The sequence below is a fragment of the Chlorocebus sabaeus genome, chromosome 26 (genome assembly GCF_047675955.1).
Source record: "Chlorocebus sabaeus isolate Y175 chromosome 26, mChlSab1.0.hap1, whole genome shotgun sequence".
NCBI lineage: Eukaryota > Metazoa > Chordata > Mammalia > Primates > Cercopithecidae > Chlorocebus > Chlorocebus sabaeus.
The window spans coordinates 48,134,491-48,150,614 of NC_132929.1; the positions used below are offsets into that span (position 1 = coordinate 48,134,491).

At 43.4% G+C, this 16,124-nt stretch overlaps 1 protein-coding gene across 2 annotated transcripts in view; it reads right to left on the minus strand.

Moving 5' to 3' along the window:
- HEXA (hexosaminidase subunit alpha) overlaps positions 1-16,124 on the minus strand; it is a 53,951-nt gene that overhangs the window by 6,976 nt on the left and 30,851 nt on the right. The window contains exons 13-14 of one of the 2 annotated variants that reach the window (XM_008015999.3): positions 15,772-15,876; positions 13,741-14,458 (exon numbers count right to left, since the gene is read on the minus strand). In XM_008015999.3, coding sequence (XP_008014190.1) covers positions 14,395-14,458; positions 15,772-15,876 — 169 coding nt within the window. In that variant the 3' untranslated portion in view covers positions 13,741-14,394. Of the gene's footprint in view, positions 1-13,740; positions 14,459-15,771; positions 15,877-16,124 lie in introns of those variants that run through there. The other variant, XM_073012289.1, reaches the window with a different exon arrangement.

Consider the following 16,124-nt stretch of genomic DNA (forward strand, 5'->3'; position numbering starts at 1 on the left):
GTTCACGCCATTCTCCTGCCTCACCCTCCCGAGAAGCTGGGACTACAGGCGCCCGCCACCTCGCCCGGCTAGTTTTTTGTATTTTTTAGTAGAGACGGGGTTTCACCGTGTTAGCCAGGATGGTCTCGATCTCCTGACCTCGTGATCCGCCCATCTCGGCCTCCCAAAGTGCTGGGATTACAGGCTTGAGCCACCGCGCCCGGCCAAATTTTTCTAATTCTTATATTTATTTTTCATAGTCCCTTTTCTTTTCTTAATGGTTTTCTTTTGTTTTAAGGGTAAATCTTTCTGTCATGTTTTCATTGTCAATAGGGACATTATGGTATTATTCCCTATCCTCCTTTTTTATGTATGGACTTCAATTGAGTAGTTTTAATTGCTTTTTTTTTTTTTTTTTGAGATAGCGTTTCGCTCTGGAGTGTAGTGGCATGACCTCGGCTCACTGCAACCTCCGCCTCCCAGGTTCAAGCGATTCTCCTGCCTCAGCCCCCCAAGTAGCTGGGATTACAGGCGCACGCTACTATACACCTGGCTAATTTTGTATTCTTAGTGGAGATGGGATTTTGCCATGTTGGAAAAGCTGGTCTTGAACTCCTGACCTCAGGTGATCCACCTGCCTTGGCCTCCCGAAGTGCTGGGATTACAGGGGTGAGCCACCACGCCTGACCTAATTGGTCATTTTTAAGTGCAATGAGTTGTTCTGTTTAGAAAGAGCAATAGGAAGAATAGCCTTTTCTTTTCTTTTTTTTTTTTTTTTGTGATGGAGTCTCGCTCTGTCACCCAGGCTGGAGTGCAGTGGCGCGATCTCGGCTCACTGTAACCTCCATCTCCTAGGTTCAAGCGGTTCTCCTGCCTCAGCCTGTTGAGTAGCTGGGATTACAGGCGCCCGCCACCACACTCAGCTAATTTTTCTTTTTTGACCATGTTGACCAGGCTGGTCTCGAACTCCTGACCTTAAGTGATCTGCCCGCTTTGGCCTCCCAATGTGCTGGGATTTCAGGCATGAGCCACCACGCCCAGCCAAGAATAGCTTTTCTAGCTTCAAAGCTTTAGAGTTTTCTTTACCTTTCTTAAAATAGGTGATACAAATATGATCTTTGACTCCTGAGACAGGCATCCTCTACTACTCCACCTACTTCTATCTGGACCTTCTCTTTTTTTTCTTCCCTTATTGTCTCTGCCAAGTTCTATTTGGATTCTACTGCCAGCAGTTTCTCCTCTATTTGGGCTTTGTCTTGGTAGGAAGTGTTGATTTGTTAGCCTCAAGATCTTATAAAGTTCAGACCACTCCAATATCTCCAGAACTTTAAAAATTAGAACAGAAATCAATGAAATTGAAAACAGAAAATAAAGAGTATTTCTCCCTTTGGAATATATACATTCAATGCTACAGGTTTCTCTTGGAGCATTGCTTTTACTACATCCCACAAATTTTAATAAGTTGTATCGTTTTCATTTAGTTTAAAATATTTTCAAAATTTCTCGAGTCTTTTTCTTTTCTTTTTTCTTTTTTGAGGTGGGGTCTCACTCTGTTACCCAGGCTAGAGTGCGGTGGCATGATCATCGCTGTATTAGTTAGAGTTCTCTAGAGGGCCAGGACTAATAGGACAGATGTATATATGAAAGGGAGTTTATTAAGGAGTATTGATTCACACGATCGCAAGATGAAGTCCTACAATAGCTCGTCTGCAACCTGAGGAGCAAGGAGCCAGTCTGAGTCCCAAAACCTCAAAAGAGGGAAACTGACAGTGCAGCCTTCAGTCTGTGGCCGATGGCCAGAGAGTCCCTCGCAAACCACTTAAGTCCAAGAGTCCAAAAGCTGAAGAACTTGGAGTCCGATGTTTGAAGGCAGGAAGCATCCAGCACAGAAGAAAGATGAAGACCAGAAGACTTAGCCAGTCTGTCCTTCCACTTTCTTCTGCCTGCTTTATTCCAGCTGCACTGGCAGCTGATTAGATTGTGACCACTGGAATGAGGATGGGTCTGACTTAATCTCCTTTGGCAACATCCTCACAGACATGCAGAGGAACAATACTTTGCATCCTTCAATCCAATCAAGTTGACACTCGATATTAACCATCACAGTAGCTCAATGCAGCCTTGACTGCCTGGGCTCAAGTGATCCTCCCACCTCAGCTTCCAGAGTAGCTGGGACCACAAGTGTGTGCCACACCCAGCTAATTTATTATTATTATTTATTTATTTTTTAGAAATGGGGTATCACTATGTTGCCCAGGCTAGTTTTGAGTCTTTTCTTTGGCCTATGTCTTATTCAGAAGTGTATTGGTTAATAAGCTACTCCAGAGGCTGAGGCAGGAGAATCGCTTGAACATGGGAGGTGGAGGTTGCAGTGAGCCAAGATCGCACCACTGCACTCCAGCCTGTGCGACAGCGTGAGACTCCATCTCCAAAAAAAAAAAAAGAAAAGAAGAAAAGAAGAAAAAGAAAAATGCCCGGGTGCAGTGGCTCACGCCTGTAATCCCAGCACTTTGGGAGGCCAAGGCGGGCGGATCACAAGGTCAGGAGTTCAAGACCAGCCTGGCCAATATGGTGAAACCCTGTCTCTACTAAAAAAAAAATACAAAAAAAAAAAAAAAAAGGTGTAGTGGTTAATCTTCAAATATTTGGGTATTTTCAAGCTATATTTCTGTTATTGAATTCTGCTTAATTATTTTTTGTGATTTGGGGGCATATACTGTATGATTTCAAGCTCTTTAAATATGTTAAGGAGTGTTTTATGCCCAAAAATGTGGTCTATCTTGGTGAATATTCCATGTGAACTTGAAATGAATGTTTAAACCCAGTTGACTCACGTTGCTGTTCACTTCAACTATGTCACTACCAGTCTTTCTCCTGGATCTGTTAACTCCTAATACAGGGCTGTCAAAGACTCCAACTGTAAGAGCAGATTTGTGTATTTCTTTTTGCAGTTCTATCAGTTTTTTTTCTCTCCTATGTATTTTGATACTAGGGCATACACATAAAGGATTATGTCTTCTTGAAGAACTGATCTCTTTATCATTGTGTAATAGCCCTATTTTTTTTTTTTTTTTTTTTTTTTTTGAGACAGGGTCTTGCTCTGTCAACAAGGCTGAAGTGCGCTGTTGTTGCAATCATGGCTCACTGCAGCCTTGAACTCTCAGGTTCAAGTGATCCTCTCGCCTCACCCTTCTGAGTAGCTGGGACTACAGGCACATACCACCACGCCTGGCTAACTTTTGTATTTTTTGTAGAGATGGCATTTTACCATGTTGCCCAGGCTGGTCTCAAGTGATCCTCCTGCCTCAGCCTCCTAAAGTGCAGAGGTTACAGGCATGAACCATCGCACCTGGCCCTCTTTATCCTTGATAATTTTCCTTACTCTGAAGCTGACTCCATCTGAAACTAATACAGCTTTCTTTTTTCTTTCATAGAGATGGGGGTCTCACTATACTGCCCAGGCTAGTCTCAAACTCCTGGCCTTAAGTGATCCTCCTGCCTTGACCTCCCAAAGAGATGGGCTACCATGCTCAGCCTCCAGCCTTCTTTTGATTAGTGTTAGCATGATGCGTCTTTCTCCATTCCTTTACTTTTAACCCATCTGTGTCCATATTTAAAGTTGATTTCTTATAGACAACAGAAGTTAGGTCTTGTTTTTAAATTACTATTATTATTATTATTATTATTATTAGAGTCAGGGTCTCTCTGTTGCCCAGGCTGCAGTTCAGTGGCGCAATCACAACTCACTGCAGCCTCGACCTCCTGGGGTCTGGTGATCTTCCTGCCTCTGCCTCAGCCTCTGCCTCAGCCTCCAGAGTAGCTGGGACTACAAGCACGTGCCACCACACTGGCTTTTTGTACTTTTTATAGAGATGGGGTTTTGCCATGTTGCCCAGGCTGGTCTTGAACTCCTGGGCTCAAGCAGTCTGCCCACCTCGGCCTCCCAAAGTGCTGGAATTACAGGCACAAGCCACTGTGCCTGGCCCTTTTAAAAAGTTCATGTGTTTAGACCATTGATAAAGTTGCCCTTGCTATTTCTTTCATTTCTCTTTCTTTTTTTGTCTTCTTCGGTTTTAACTGATCATTTAATATAATTCCATTTTCTCTTTTCTCTTAATATAGTGGTTATACTTTTTTGGGGGCACAGGGTCTCACTCTGTCCCTCAGGCTGGAGTACACTGGCATAATCATGGCTCACCGTAGCCTCAACCTCCCAGGCTCAATTGATTCTCCCCACTTTGTCTCTTAAGTAGTTGGGACTACAAGTCTGCACCACCATGCCTGGCTAATTTTTAAATTTCTTTTTTTTGTAGAGACGGGGTCTCACTATGTTGCCCTGGTTGCTCTCAAACTCCTGGATTCAAGTGATTCTCCTGTCCTGGCTTCCCAAAGTGCTGGGATTACAGGTGTGAGCCACCACACTCAATCCTTCTCCTTAAAAAAAATTTTTAGTTGCTGCCCTAAATTTCACAATATACATTTATAAGTAATCCAAGTCCTCTTTTCTTTTTTCTTTCTCTCTTTCATTCTTCTTTCTTACTTTTCTTTTCTCTCTCTCATCCCTCTCTCTCTTTCTTTCTTTCGAGACAGGGTCTTTCTCTATCACCCAGGCTAAAGTGCACTGGTGCATTCATAGCTCACTGCAGCCTTACCTCCCAGGCTCAAACAATCCTCCTGCCTCAGCCTCCTGAGTAGCTGGGCTAATTTTTATTTTCTATAGAGAATATGGGTCTTGCTATGTTGCCCAGGCTGGTCTTGAACTCTTGGCCTCAAGCAATCCTCCCCATCTTGTTCTTCCAAAGCATTAAGATTACAAATTCCTCTCTCCCATTCTTTTTTTTTTTTTTCTTTTTTCTTTTCTTTTCTTTTTTTTTTGACAAGGTCACCCAGGCTGGAGTGCAATGGTGTGATCTCGGCTCACTGCAACCTCTGCCTCCTGGGTTCAAGTGATTCTCCTGCCTCAGCCTCCCGAGTAGCTGGGATTACAGGTGCATGCCCCCATGCCCAGCTAATTTTTGTATTTTTAGTAGAGATAGGGTTTCACCATGTTGGCCAGGCTGGTTTCAAACTCCTGACCTTGTGATCCGCCCACCTCAGCCTCCCAAAGTGCTGGGATTATAGGCATAAGCCACCGTGCCCAGCCTCATTCTTTATAACATTGCTGTCATGTATTTCACTTATTCGTAAGGTAATCACTGAATACATTGCTGGTATTATTATTTCAAACAAACTGCTATTTGTTAGATCACTTCAGATTAAGAAAAATAAAATGTTTTATTTTATCTTCATTTACTCTTTCTCTAATGCTCCTCCTTTCTTCCTATAGCCCCAAGTTTTTTCATATAGCCCCTAGATCATTTTCTCTCTCTTTAAATAACTTCTTTAATTTTTTTGCAAGGGAGATCTACTGGTGATAAATTTTCTCAAGTCTTCTTTGTCTGAGAAAATCTATTTCTTCTTCACTTCTGATGGATAATTTTGCCAGAAACAGAATTCTAGGCTGCTGGGTTTATCCCCCCTTTTTTTCTTTCTTACATATTTCACTTCACTCTCTTCTTGCTTGCATGTTTTCTGAAGAGAAGGCCAATGTAATCCTTATCCTTGTTCCCCTATAGGCAGGGGTTATTTTTCTCTGACTCCTCTCAATATTTTGTCTTTGATTTTCTGCAGTTTGAATATAATAATGTATAGATGTAGATTATTACTTGGCATTTATCCTGCTTGGTGCTATCTGAGACTCTTGGATCTGTGGTTTGTTGCCTGTCATTAATTTTGTAAAATTCTTGATTGTTATTACGCCCTTAATATTCTCTTCATGTGCCTGGTTATTTCTGATCATATGATAGGCACTGTGTTTGAAAAATATTTTTAGAAATAATTGGAGGTCTAGGGGTACATTTTCCTTCTACAGAACGGATATACATTTGTTTCTGGAAGGCATCTAGGGGCTCTAGCAATCTGAGATAATCAAACTAATTTTAGTGATTGAGATGATTCAAATCTGAGCAGTTTCTGCAATGAATGGTCTGTTTTCAGTTTATCTTGTAGAGTTTGGTCTTTTGAGGTCTCAACCCAGAAAGTGGAGTTTTCCAGGGTCCTTTTTGTGGGCCCTGGATTAAAACTTTTTCATTTTATTTAATTATTTTTTCCTACCTCCTGGAATTACAAGGAATGGACTACAACTTTTAATCCCCAACCCTGTGAGGTTGTCAAAAGTGCTTCAGAGCATTTTATCAGCCTTATTTGGAATTGGCAGTTGGACCCAGAAGAGACATGCCCCCAAATGCTAGGTTTACTGTTCAGGGTTTTAGTCTTTCTTACATCTCATCCAAGTAATGTTTCATATTATTTTACCATTCCAATGCCTTCAAGCTTTTCTAATTGTTTCCAGTGGTAAGATTGTTCCAAATTATCTAGTCAACCACTATGAGAAAGTAGCCTTCATATATATGTGTGTGTGTGTGTATTTTTCTTTTTTTCTTTTTTTTGAGACAGAGTCTAGCTCTAGGTTAGACCAGGCTAGAGCGCAGTGGTGCAATCTCAGCTCACTGCAAGCTCTGCCTCCTGGGTTCACACCATTCTCCTGCCTCAGCCTCCCGAGTAGCTGGGACCACTGGCGCCCGCCACCATGCCCGGCTAATTTTTGTATTTTTAGTGGAGACAGGTTTTCACCTTGTTAGCCAGGATAGTCTCGATCTCCTGACCTCGTGATCCGCCTGCCTTGGCCTCCCAAAGTGCTGGGATTACAGGCGTGAGCCACCGTGTCCGGCCTATACTTTTTATTTTATTTTCTGAGACAGAGTCTCACTCTGTTACCCAGGCTGGAGTGCAGTGGTGCATCTCGGCTCACTGCAACCTCCACCTCCCGAGTTCAAGTGATTCTCTTGCCTCAGCCTCCTGAGTAGCTGGGATTATAGGCGTGCACCACCATGCCCACCTAATTTTTGTATATTTAGTAGAGCTGGGGTTTCACTATGTTGGCCAGGCTGGTCTCAAACTCCTGACCTCAGGTGACCCACCCACCTTGGCCTCCCAAAGTGCTGGGTTTACAGGCGTGAGCCACTGCACCCAGCCAGCCTTAATTTTTGAAATTTTTATCTTTTTCTTGTATGTATATCTGTAGTATTTTTACTTATATTTGAATAAATGTAAGAAAATTTGAATAAAGTGAATTTTCCTGAACCAGTGATTAGCATTAAATTCAGGTAGTTTGGAGTCTTTAGGCTCTCCCTTCTTGTTTCACTAGTGTGTGCCTTTTTGTTTTTAAATGTACCTTGTTGCTCTTTATGGTTTTTACAGAAGTTGGAAGATTAAAAACCAGGTTTCTACCATGTTCCTACAAGAATCTGAAGTCTCCCAATTTGTTACATAACCTCTGCACATTTTCAGGTTTCTGTATATGGATAAGCCTCTTTTTGGATTCTGCATTCTGTTTTATGGGCTTTTTGTCTATTTCTGCACCAATACCAACTGTTTTGATAATTACACTTTTATAATGACTTATTTTTATTTTTTAATTTTTAAGAGATAGGGTCTCACTCTGTTGGCCAGGCTCCAGTGCAATGCTGCAATCATAGATCACTGCAGTCCTGAACTCAGGCTGTAGTGTAACTCACATTACATCTGAGTGTAAATGAGATCACTCAAAGTGTATACTGGCTGGATATCAACTCTATTCCATGTTGTACATTTTTCTCTCATTATTATTATTATTATTATTATTTTGAGACACAGTCTTGCTCTGTCTCCCAAGCCAGAATGCAGTGGTGCAATCTCGACTCACTGCAACCTCCGCCTCCCGGGTTCAAGCAATTCTCCTGCCTCAGCCTCCTGAGTAGCTGGGATTACAGGCATGTGCCACCACGACTGGCTAATTTTTGTATTTTTAGTAGAGAAAGGGTTTCGCCATGTTGGCCAGGTTGGTCTCGAACTCCTGGCCTCAAGTGATCCACCCGCCTCGGCCTTCTAAAGTGCTGGGATTACAGGCGTGAGTCACTGCGCCCAGCTTATTTTTCTCTTCTTAAAAATTGACTTTTTCATTATTCTTAGGTATTCTTGTACTTACTTTAAAAGCAGCTTCAAGTTTCCCCTACTCCAAAAAAGATTTGCACTTACTTTAAAATCAGCTTCAAGTTCCAAAATAAAAAGAAAATTGCATTTTAATAGGAACCACATTGAACCCACAGATAAATTTAAAATCCTTATGAATATTGAGTCTTCTCTTTCATGAACATGTTCTATCTCTACATCTCTATCTTCTGTGTCTTTCCAAAATTTAGTAATTTTCTCCGCAAAGTCCTTATGTCTTTTAATAGATTTATCCCTGGGGTCTCATAATTATGTACTTCTGTTAATGTTTATCTAGGCTGACATAAGTCAGAATTTTGAATGTGTATGTGGAGATGTATAACATGACACAATGTTATATCTTTTTTTGCATAATCCAGTTTGAGCTATTTCCTTGTAACTAATATAGGTGGAGTGTCAGAAAATGATTATTGAGTGGTCAAAGGCATCATCTTGAAGAGGAAGACTGGCGTATACTTCTGAGTGAATTGGACAATGGGGCAAAGCAGGAAACACACAAACTGACTTGCAGTTTAAAAAGACGACTGGAAGAACTGAGGCAGATGCATTCATTAGGATCCTAAATAAAGATGGTGGCAGTGTAGATAGAGAGGAATACATGAATCTAAGAGTTATTTATACAGAGTAGGGATGTCGTGGTGACAATTATGATAGGAAGGAAGGAGTTAAAGATGATTCCCAGACTTCGGCTCTAATGACCAGCAGAATAGTCGTACAGGAGGAATAGAGTAGGGAGCTATGAAGAGATGAATTCTGCCTGGGACATGAGCTTTAAGTATGTAATGGACATTCAGATGATATGAAGACGTTGGCTACCTCAGCTTGGAGCCCAGAGGAAATACACATACATATATTATGTATATGTCTATCTATCTATCTATCTATCTATCTATCTATCTATCTATCTATCTAGTCTAATCTATCTAATCTATCTACTTACCTACCTACCTACCTACTTATGGCTGTCCAGGTATAAGGCTGTACACTAAGACTGTCTAACTGTAAATGAGATAACTAAGAAGAAAGCATAAGAGGAAAGGCCAGGTGCAGTGGCTCACGCCTGTAATCCCAGCACTTTGGGAGGCTGAGGTGTGCTGATCACCTGAGTTCAGGAGTTTGAGACCAGCCTGGCCAACATGGCGAAACCCTGTCTCTACAAAAACACAAAAAAATTAGCCTAGTGTGGTGGCGCACACCTGTAGTTCCAGCTACTCGGGACGCTGAGGCAGGAGAATCGCTTGAGCCTGGGAGGCGGAGGTTGTAGTGAGCCGAAATTGCACCACTGCACTCCGGCCTGGGCAATAGAGCGAGATAGCGAGACTCTGTCTCAAAGAGGAAAAAAAAAAAAAAATAGGAGACAAAACCTTGGTTATGGGCTGGGAGTTTACTGAAGGAGTCAGTGATAGACATTGAGAAACTCAGGAAAGAATGGTGTCACAAAAGCCTGCGAAGAAAGAATTTCAAAGAGGGAGGGATAAAATCTGAGAAAAGATCAAGTAATTGTTTTCCTTATTATTGAGAAATGTCCCTTGATTTGGCAACATGTAGGTTATTGTTGGCCTTAGTGGAAGCAGCCCTTATGAGGATTACAGCCCAACTGCAGGATCATGAGGCCTGAATGGAAAGTGGTGAAACAGACAAACTTGGCAATTGTTCCACGCAACTTGACTCATAAAAGCAGGAACGAGAGGTTTCAATTTAGTTTAAACATAGGAGAAGAAATGGATTTGAGCCCAGAAATAGTTGAGTTGCCAGCTTTATCTGTATGTCTGTATTTGGTGTCCAAGAGGAGGAAGATGTCTGACGTGGGGCAGCCCAGGACAGTGGTTGACGGCAGTAGGGGCTAGAGTTAGGTAGCTGAGCTACGAATCATATCCCCTGCAACCCCCCAGTGCAAATCGGGACTCAGCGTAGCTGTGTAACCATATGTCACTTAACCTTCCTATGTTTGTTTCCTTATCTGTCAAATGAGGATAATATTGACACAACATTGGTTGGGATGAGGATTAAATACATTAACATCCAGTAAAGTGCTTATAGTAGTGCCTGACAGGTCGGGCGTCGTGGCTCACGCCTGTAATCCCAGCACTTTGGGAGGCCGAGGTGGGCAGATCACCTGAGGTCAGGAGTTTGAGATCAGCCTGACCAATATGGTAAAACCCCGTCTCTACTAAAAATACAAAAATTAGCCAGGTGTGGTGGCACATGCCTGTGGTCCCAGCTACTTGGGACGCTGAGGCAGGAGAATTGCTTGAACTCGGGAGGTGGAGGTTGTAGTGAGCCCAGATTGTACCACTGCACTCGAGCCTGGGTGACAAGAGCAAGACTCTGTCTCAAAAAAAAAAAAAAAAAAAAAGAAGTGCCTGACACAGCAAGCACATAAAAATGACGAAGCACTTTTGTTCTCCTAGCTGGATCTCCACATCTATCTTCATTCAGATTTCTGACTCATGTGAGTCTAGATAAATACCAGCAGTTCTCTCTGAGTTCCTATGTTCAAATATCCTCTTTCGTAATAGATCATCCAGACACCCAGCCACACGCTCTCACTCACTCACTGCAGCGCACCAGCGAGCATGGCACCCCTTCCTACCCGTGTCTGCCTGCCAGCTGCTCTTCCTCCTTTCCCACACACACTCCCTTTTTGGAGTGGCTTCCAAAACATCTCTCTCTAATTTGCTATAAAGAGTGAGCCATAAAGAATTTATTAACAATGATGAAAAAAATCACAGTTAAGTGTCAGATTCTCCAGAGGAAATGAGATTAAAAAGAAATTCTGGAAAATAGTTGTTTTTGGAGAAGGGAATAGCATAGGGAAGGGCGATATTAATAATTTAATGTTTCATCTTTTTTGTTTTAAAAAAACAAATCTGAAGCAAATATGACTATTGAGATGCAACAAAGCTGGGTGGTTACACTGTTTACTAGTTTCCAGACTTTTCTGTTGCTTGAAACATTTGAAATCAGCAAAAAATAGGAGTATTTACTGGGGTAGTTTAGACTAAACATGGGTGTGGTTAGAGTACAGTAATTACTGTGAAAAAAGCAAGGTTCCTGGACATTTACAATTTTTTCTTTTTTTTGAAACATGGCCTCACCCTGTTGCCAAGGCTGGCGTGCAGTGGTGCGATCATGACTCATTGCAGCCTCAATATTCCAGGCTGAAGTGATCCTTCTTTCTCAGCCTCCTGAGTAGCTGGGACTATAACCACACACCACCATTCTCAGCTAATCTTTTTAATTTTTAGTAGAAATGAGGTCTCACCATGTTGCCCAGGATGGTCTTTAACTCCTGAGCCCAGGCAATCCTCCCACATCGGCCTCCCAAAGTGCTGGGATTAGAGGCATGAGCCACTGCACATGGCCCTGACATTGCGATTTTTAAAAATTTTGTTGAAAAACGTAGTCTCACACACACACACACACACACACACACACACACACACACCTGCTTCAAAGAGGATTTTTAAAAACAACAGTGGCTGGGCTAGAAAAGATACTAATTTTCAACCTTTATTTCAAAGTTTATTTATTTATAAAGGAAATACAGAATAATTTTGATAAACAAAGCACCCAATTCCTACTTATGTTTTTTTCTTTGTGGGAAAAAAGTATGTGACACATACTTGTCATGCCCTGTATTGATTAAGCTTACAAAAGATATCGACAAAAACTATACAAATCTAGATTTTAGAGTGCTAGGAAAGTTGCCATAAGGCATGTGTACCTACATTAGTACTAAATAAATTCCACCTACATCCTTTCTTTCACCCTTTCCCAGTATCTTTCAGCTTTCCTCACAGTTCCAGAAGTCTAGGGGTAATGACTCTCCATCACTAGTGCTGTGGTGGCACCTGTGCTCCCACATCCTGATATCCTATCCCTACGGTAATCCTTTGAGATGCACCTGAAAACACCAGTGATGTAACTTAATGGATTCCTAGAAGGAACAGTACCTGGTATGCAGCCTCAGCTCCTACCGAGAGGGGAGGTTGAAGATTCTCCCAGTCTCCATTCACTCCTTTGCTTTGATACCCGTTAGGTCTGCTTTGCCTCCTTAATAGACTCCTGGAATGGGAAGGGGTGGGAGTGGGGAGCGACTGGAGAACTCTTTTCCTAGGATGACTGGAGCCAGGAAGTCAATCTGGGAACTTCCCCACCCCCTGGCGGTGCACAGCACACAAGGCTGCCTGTGTTCCGCTCAGGGGTGGGACTCTCTAATTTGCAGCCTAGGTGAAGGGAGATGAGTTGGGGAAACAGCGATTCTGTGCATTGGAACAGTCTGGGTGGTAACTGCAGGCCACTGCCTCTGACCTGTTGGCATTCGAGGTCTGATGACCTTCAGGTAAATGCTCTCATGATCAATGGACCAAAGGAGCAACAGTGGAGTTGAGGAACAGCACTCTACCAATGAAGGTCGTGACCAGGCCACGTTAATTTAGTGGTAAAAATAATAACATTAAAGAAAATGTTTACAACAGGAATAGAAAATGACAGAACTTTACTGCTTTAACTCAAGTGTATCACAATCTCTGCCTTCATTCACTTGAGACTTAAAACTCAGTGTCTGCTATTTTTATTTAACATTATCCCAAGCAATAGTAACGTGAAAGTTATGACCAGGATGGAAGCAGGGTTGCACCTCTGCAGGGTCCTTGTCTGGGGACCACCCCTCCTACAAGCTTCTGAGTAATAGAGGTAAGGGGGCTCCTGTGGTGGGTGCCAGTGCTGGGACCTTAACTTATGTATATCTGGGCTATAGCCCTGGACTTGGCTAGGCTGGGCTGTGTGAAAATTCCAAGAATTCTATTGGTAGAAAATGCCCATCCTATCCTTACAGGAACAGCACAAGGCTAGGCTGGTCTACCTCCCACCAGGACCTCGAAGGAACATGACCCAGGGTCTGAAGGATGGTGTTGAAGGACCGAGTTTTACTCAGATCCTTCTCAGCCCTGCCTTCCCCAAGTTTCTGTATCCACTACACTGGAAGCTTTCTGAAAAAAATACCTGAAACCTGTCCATTGTACCCCCAGGCCAGGGCCCAGCCAAAGAACTTAACAAATAACAGTCAAGGAAATCCTCACCTAAAATGGCTGCGATGCATTACTGCTGCCGCCTCTGGCCTACAGTGTCACTTCTGCACTTGAAACCACCAGGGGGCAGTCTGGGTCCACGAGGAGACATTTCCTTCTAGAGAAAATCACACCTGCAAAGACCCTCTCCAGAGCCACAGCCCACCTCCACACCCTCCACACCACCATCCATTCCCTGCGAATATGCTTTGGGCTGAAAGTGGTTGGGAGGAAGGCGATGGAAGTCGTCTGCGTTATTTTGGAATTGACCAGGGCCTCTTGAGTCCTTCAAATCCAACAATTTACCACAGGCTCGAGTGCGGCGGCTCACGCCTCTAATCCCAGCACTTTGGGAGGCCAAGGCAAGCAATCATCTGAGGTCATGAGTTCAAGACCTGCCTGACCAATATAGTGAATTGGACGTGGTGGTGCGTGCCTGTAATTCCAGTTACTCAGGAGGCTGATGGATGAGAATCGCTCGAACCCAGGAAGCAGAGGCTGCAGTGAGCCAAGATTGTGCCACTACACTGTCAGCCTGGGTGATAGGGTGAGACTCTGTCTCAAAAACAAAAACATAAAAAAAACTCACTACCACAGTGCCTAGAGAACAATATGTGTTTAATAATATTTAAATAATGGTTGTATGAAATTGAAGCAGCAAGAAACCCAAAGGAGAATAGCTCTAGGGGAGAGAAGTGGATGAGTATGCATGGGAGAGAGGCTATTCTATGACCAGGTTGGGTCTGGAGCCCTCCTCACTGACCAGAACGCCTCCAAGCCCCTTCATGTTTTTCCATATACCAACGCCTTGGAGATGTAATGCAGAAGTAAAGTGAGCAGGCTGAGGATTAGGGCAGGTGTCTGGAATATGTTCAGGAGTGGGAGAGGAGTGACATAGCTCACAGGCTAAGCAGAGTAGCACAAAGGCTACAGGTTTCATTCCCAGTCCTCAACTTAAAAGACCTCAGGGGCAGATACTGACTCCAGCCTGGCTGTGCCCTTACCCTAAGGACATTCACATTTTTTTTTTTTTTTTTTTTTTTAAAAACACAGGTAATCCATGTTTATTATAGAAAAATGCCACATTACTCTTTATTGGATGTGAGCGCCAGCACCAGCCCCTTTCTCTCCAAGCACAGGGGCACGCAGGCAAGGGGCACGCAGGCAAGGGGCTCCGTGCCCCGGCCGGGATGCAGTGGAAGCCTGGCTCCACTACCATTCTCCTACAGTCAGCACCCTCCGCGGTGCCTGGGGCTCAGGTCTGTTCAAACTCCTGCTCACAGTAGCCTACATGGAGGGGTTGGGCCTGGACACCTCGCCTGCAGGAGGACATGAAGAAATGGCAAGATAAGCCCCTCAGAAGGGGCCCCAGCAACACTTTTCACACCCGTCAACAGTCTCTCCTTCCCCATTTCGGTGACTCTCAAACTGTCACTGTACACCAGATGTACCTGGGGATCTCAATTCCACAGATTCTCACTTGGGGTGGGGCAAAGTATGGGCAAGAATCTGCAAGCTGAACAGGTGTCTCATGTGATTTTGATACAGGTCTTGGAGATCCAGAAATGTTGGCAACATCTATTTCTATCCTGCCTATCTCTGTACCCTAACCCCAAATAACTCAATCCCTTTGGAAAATAGGTAGATGTCTGAAAAGCAGCCAACGCTCCTGGCCTACTTAGCCCTCTGTTCCTGATTCTAAAACGCCGTAAATGTGGTGGCATTGGGGGACTTAGGTGCTGTCCTGTCCATGAATATGGACGTGAGCTCCTGTCCTTGGGTCTCAGACTATAACCTGACCAATCTCCTTAGGGGACATCTAGGCATGCTTCCCTTATTATCCAAGTAAGCAACATGCTTAGAGAACCAGCTGGAAGTTACCCAGTGAATGACATAGTTGAGGCTTAGACGTCACCATGCTTGACTCTCAGCCCAGGACTCTGCTCTGCATTAGGCTATGTCCCCCAAGTTCTCAAGACCTAGCCAACGAAGGAATCAGGGAAATGACTATCTCACACAGGTACATCCTGACAGAGGCAAAGGTGTCATGAGATCCTGTAAGTCAGCCTAGTTCAAATCCTGCTTCTTAGTGACTTTGGGGAAGGTACTGAACTTCTGTGCTTCAGTGTCTATCTCAAAATGTGGGGACAAAAATGCACCTATCTTACAGGGTTGTGGTGAAGACTAAATGAGACAATATGTGTAACAAATTTAGCACAGTGTTTGCCACAAAATACAGTTGTCCCTCAGTATCCACAGGGGATTTGTTTCAGGACCCCCGTGGATACCAAAATCCAAGGATGCTCAAGTCCCTTATATAAAAATGACATAGTATTTTTGCATATAACCAATGTACAACTTCCCATATACTTGAAATGATCTTGGATTACATATGCCTAATACATATAAATGCTATGTAAATAGTTGTTATACAGTATTTTTTATTTGTATTTTTTTGTTGTTGTATTTTTTTTTCTGAATACTTTTTATCGCAGTTGGTGGAATCCATGGATGAGGGCCGACTATAAGCCTCTGTGTTAGCTATTATTATTATTCTCTTCCTCTCTCTAAGGGGTTCCCCAGCCCTGGATCTGCCCTACCCTGCCTTACGAAGGCCCCACAGCTTTCTTACCTCAGCAACTCACAGCGGAAGTGTGACAAACGTTCATAGGCAAATGTCAGGTCAGATGTCAACTTGTTGCTCCACAGCCTTTCGGCAACAGCCCCTGCTCTGGGCCTGGAGGAAAGGGGGCATGTGCCAGACTGGGTTCTGTATTCCCTGCAAAGGTGCTGGACATCCATAGGCTGCTACCTCTTGTCTAAGTGCCCTGGACTAGCTCAGGCCAAAGGAAGTGATCAATACCTTGTTATGAGCTACAGTCAGGTTGGATGGCTCCCTGAAAGTTCTAGGGCTCAGCTACACCTTCATTAAAATGTCGGTAGCAATCCCACTCTCTTCCTCTCTCAAAGATACGGGAATAAGAA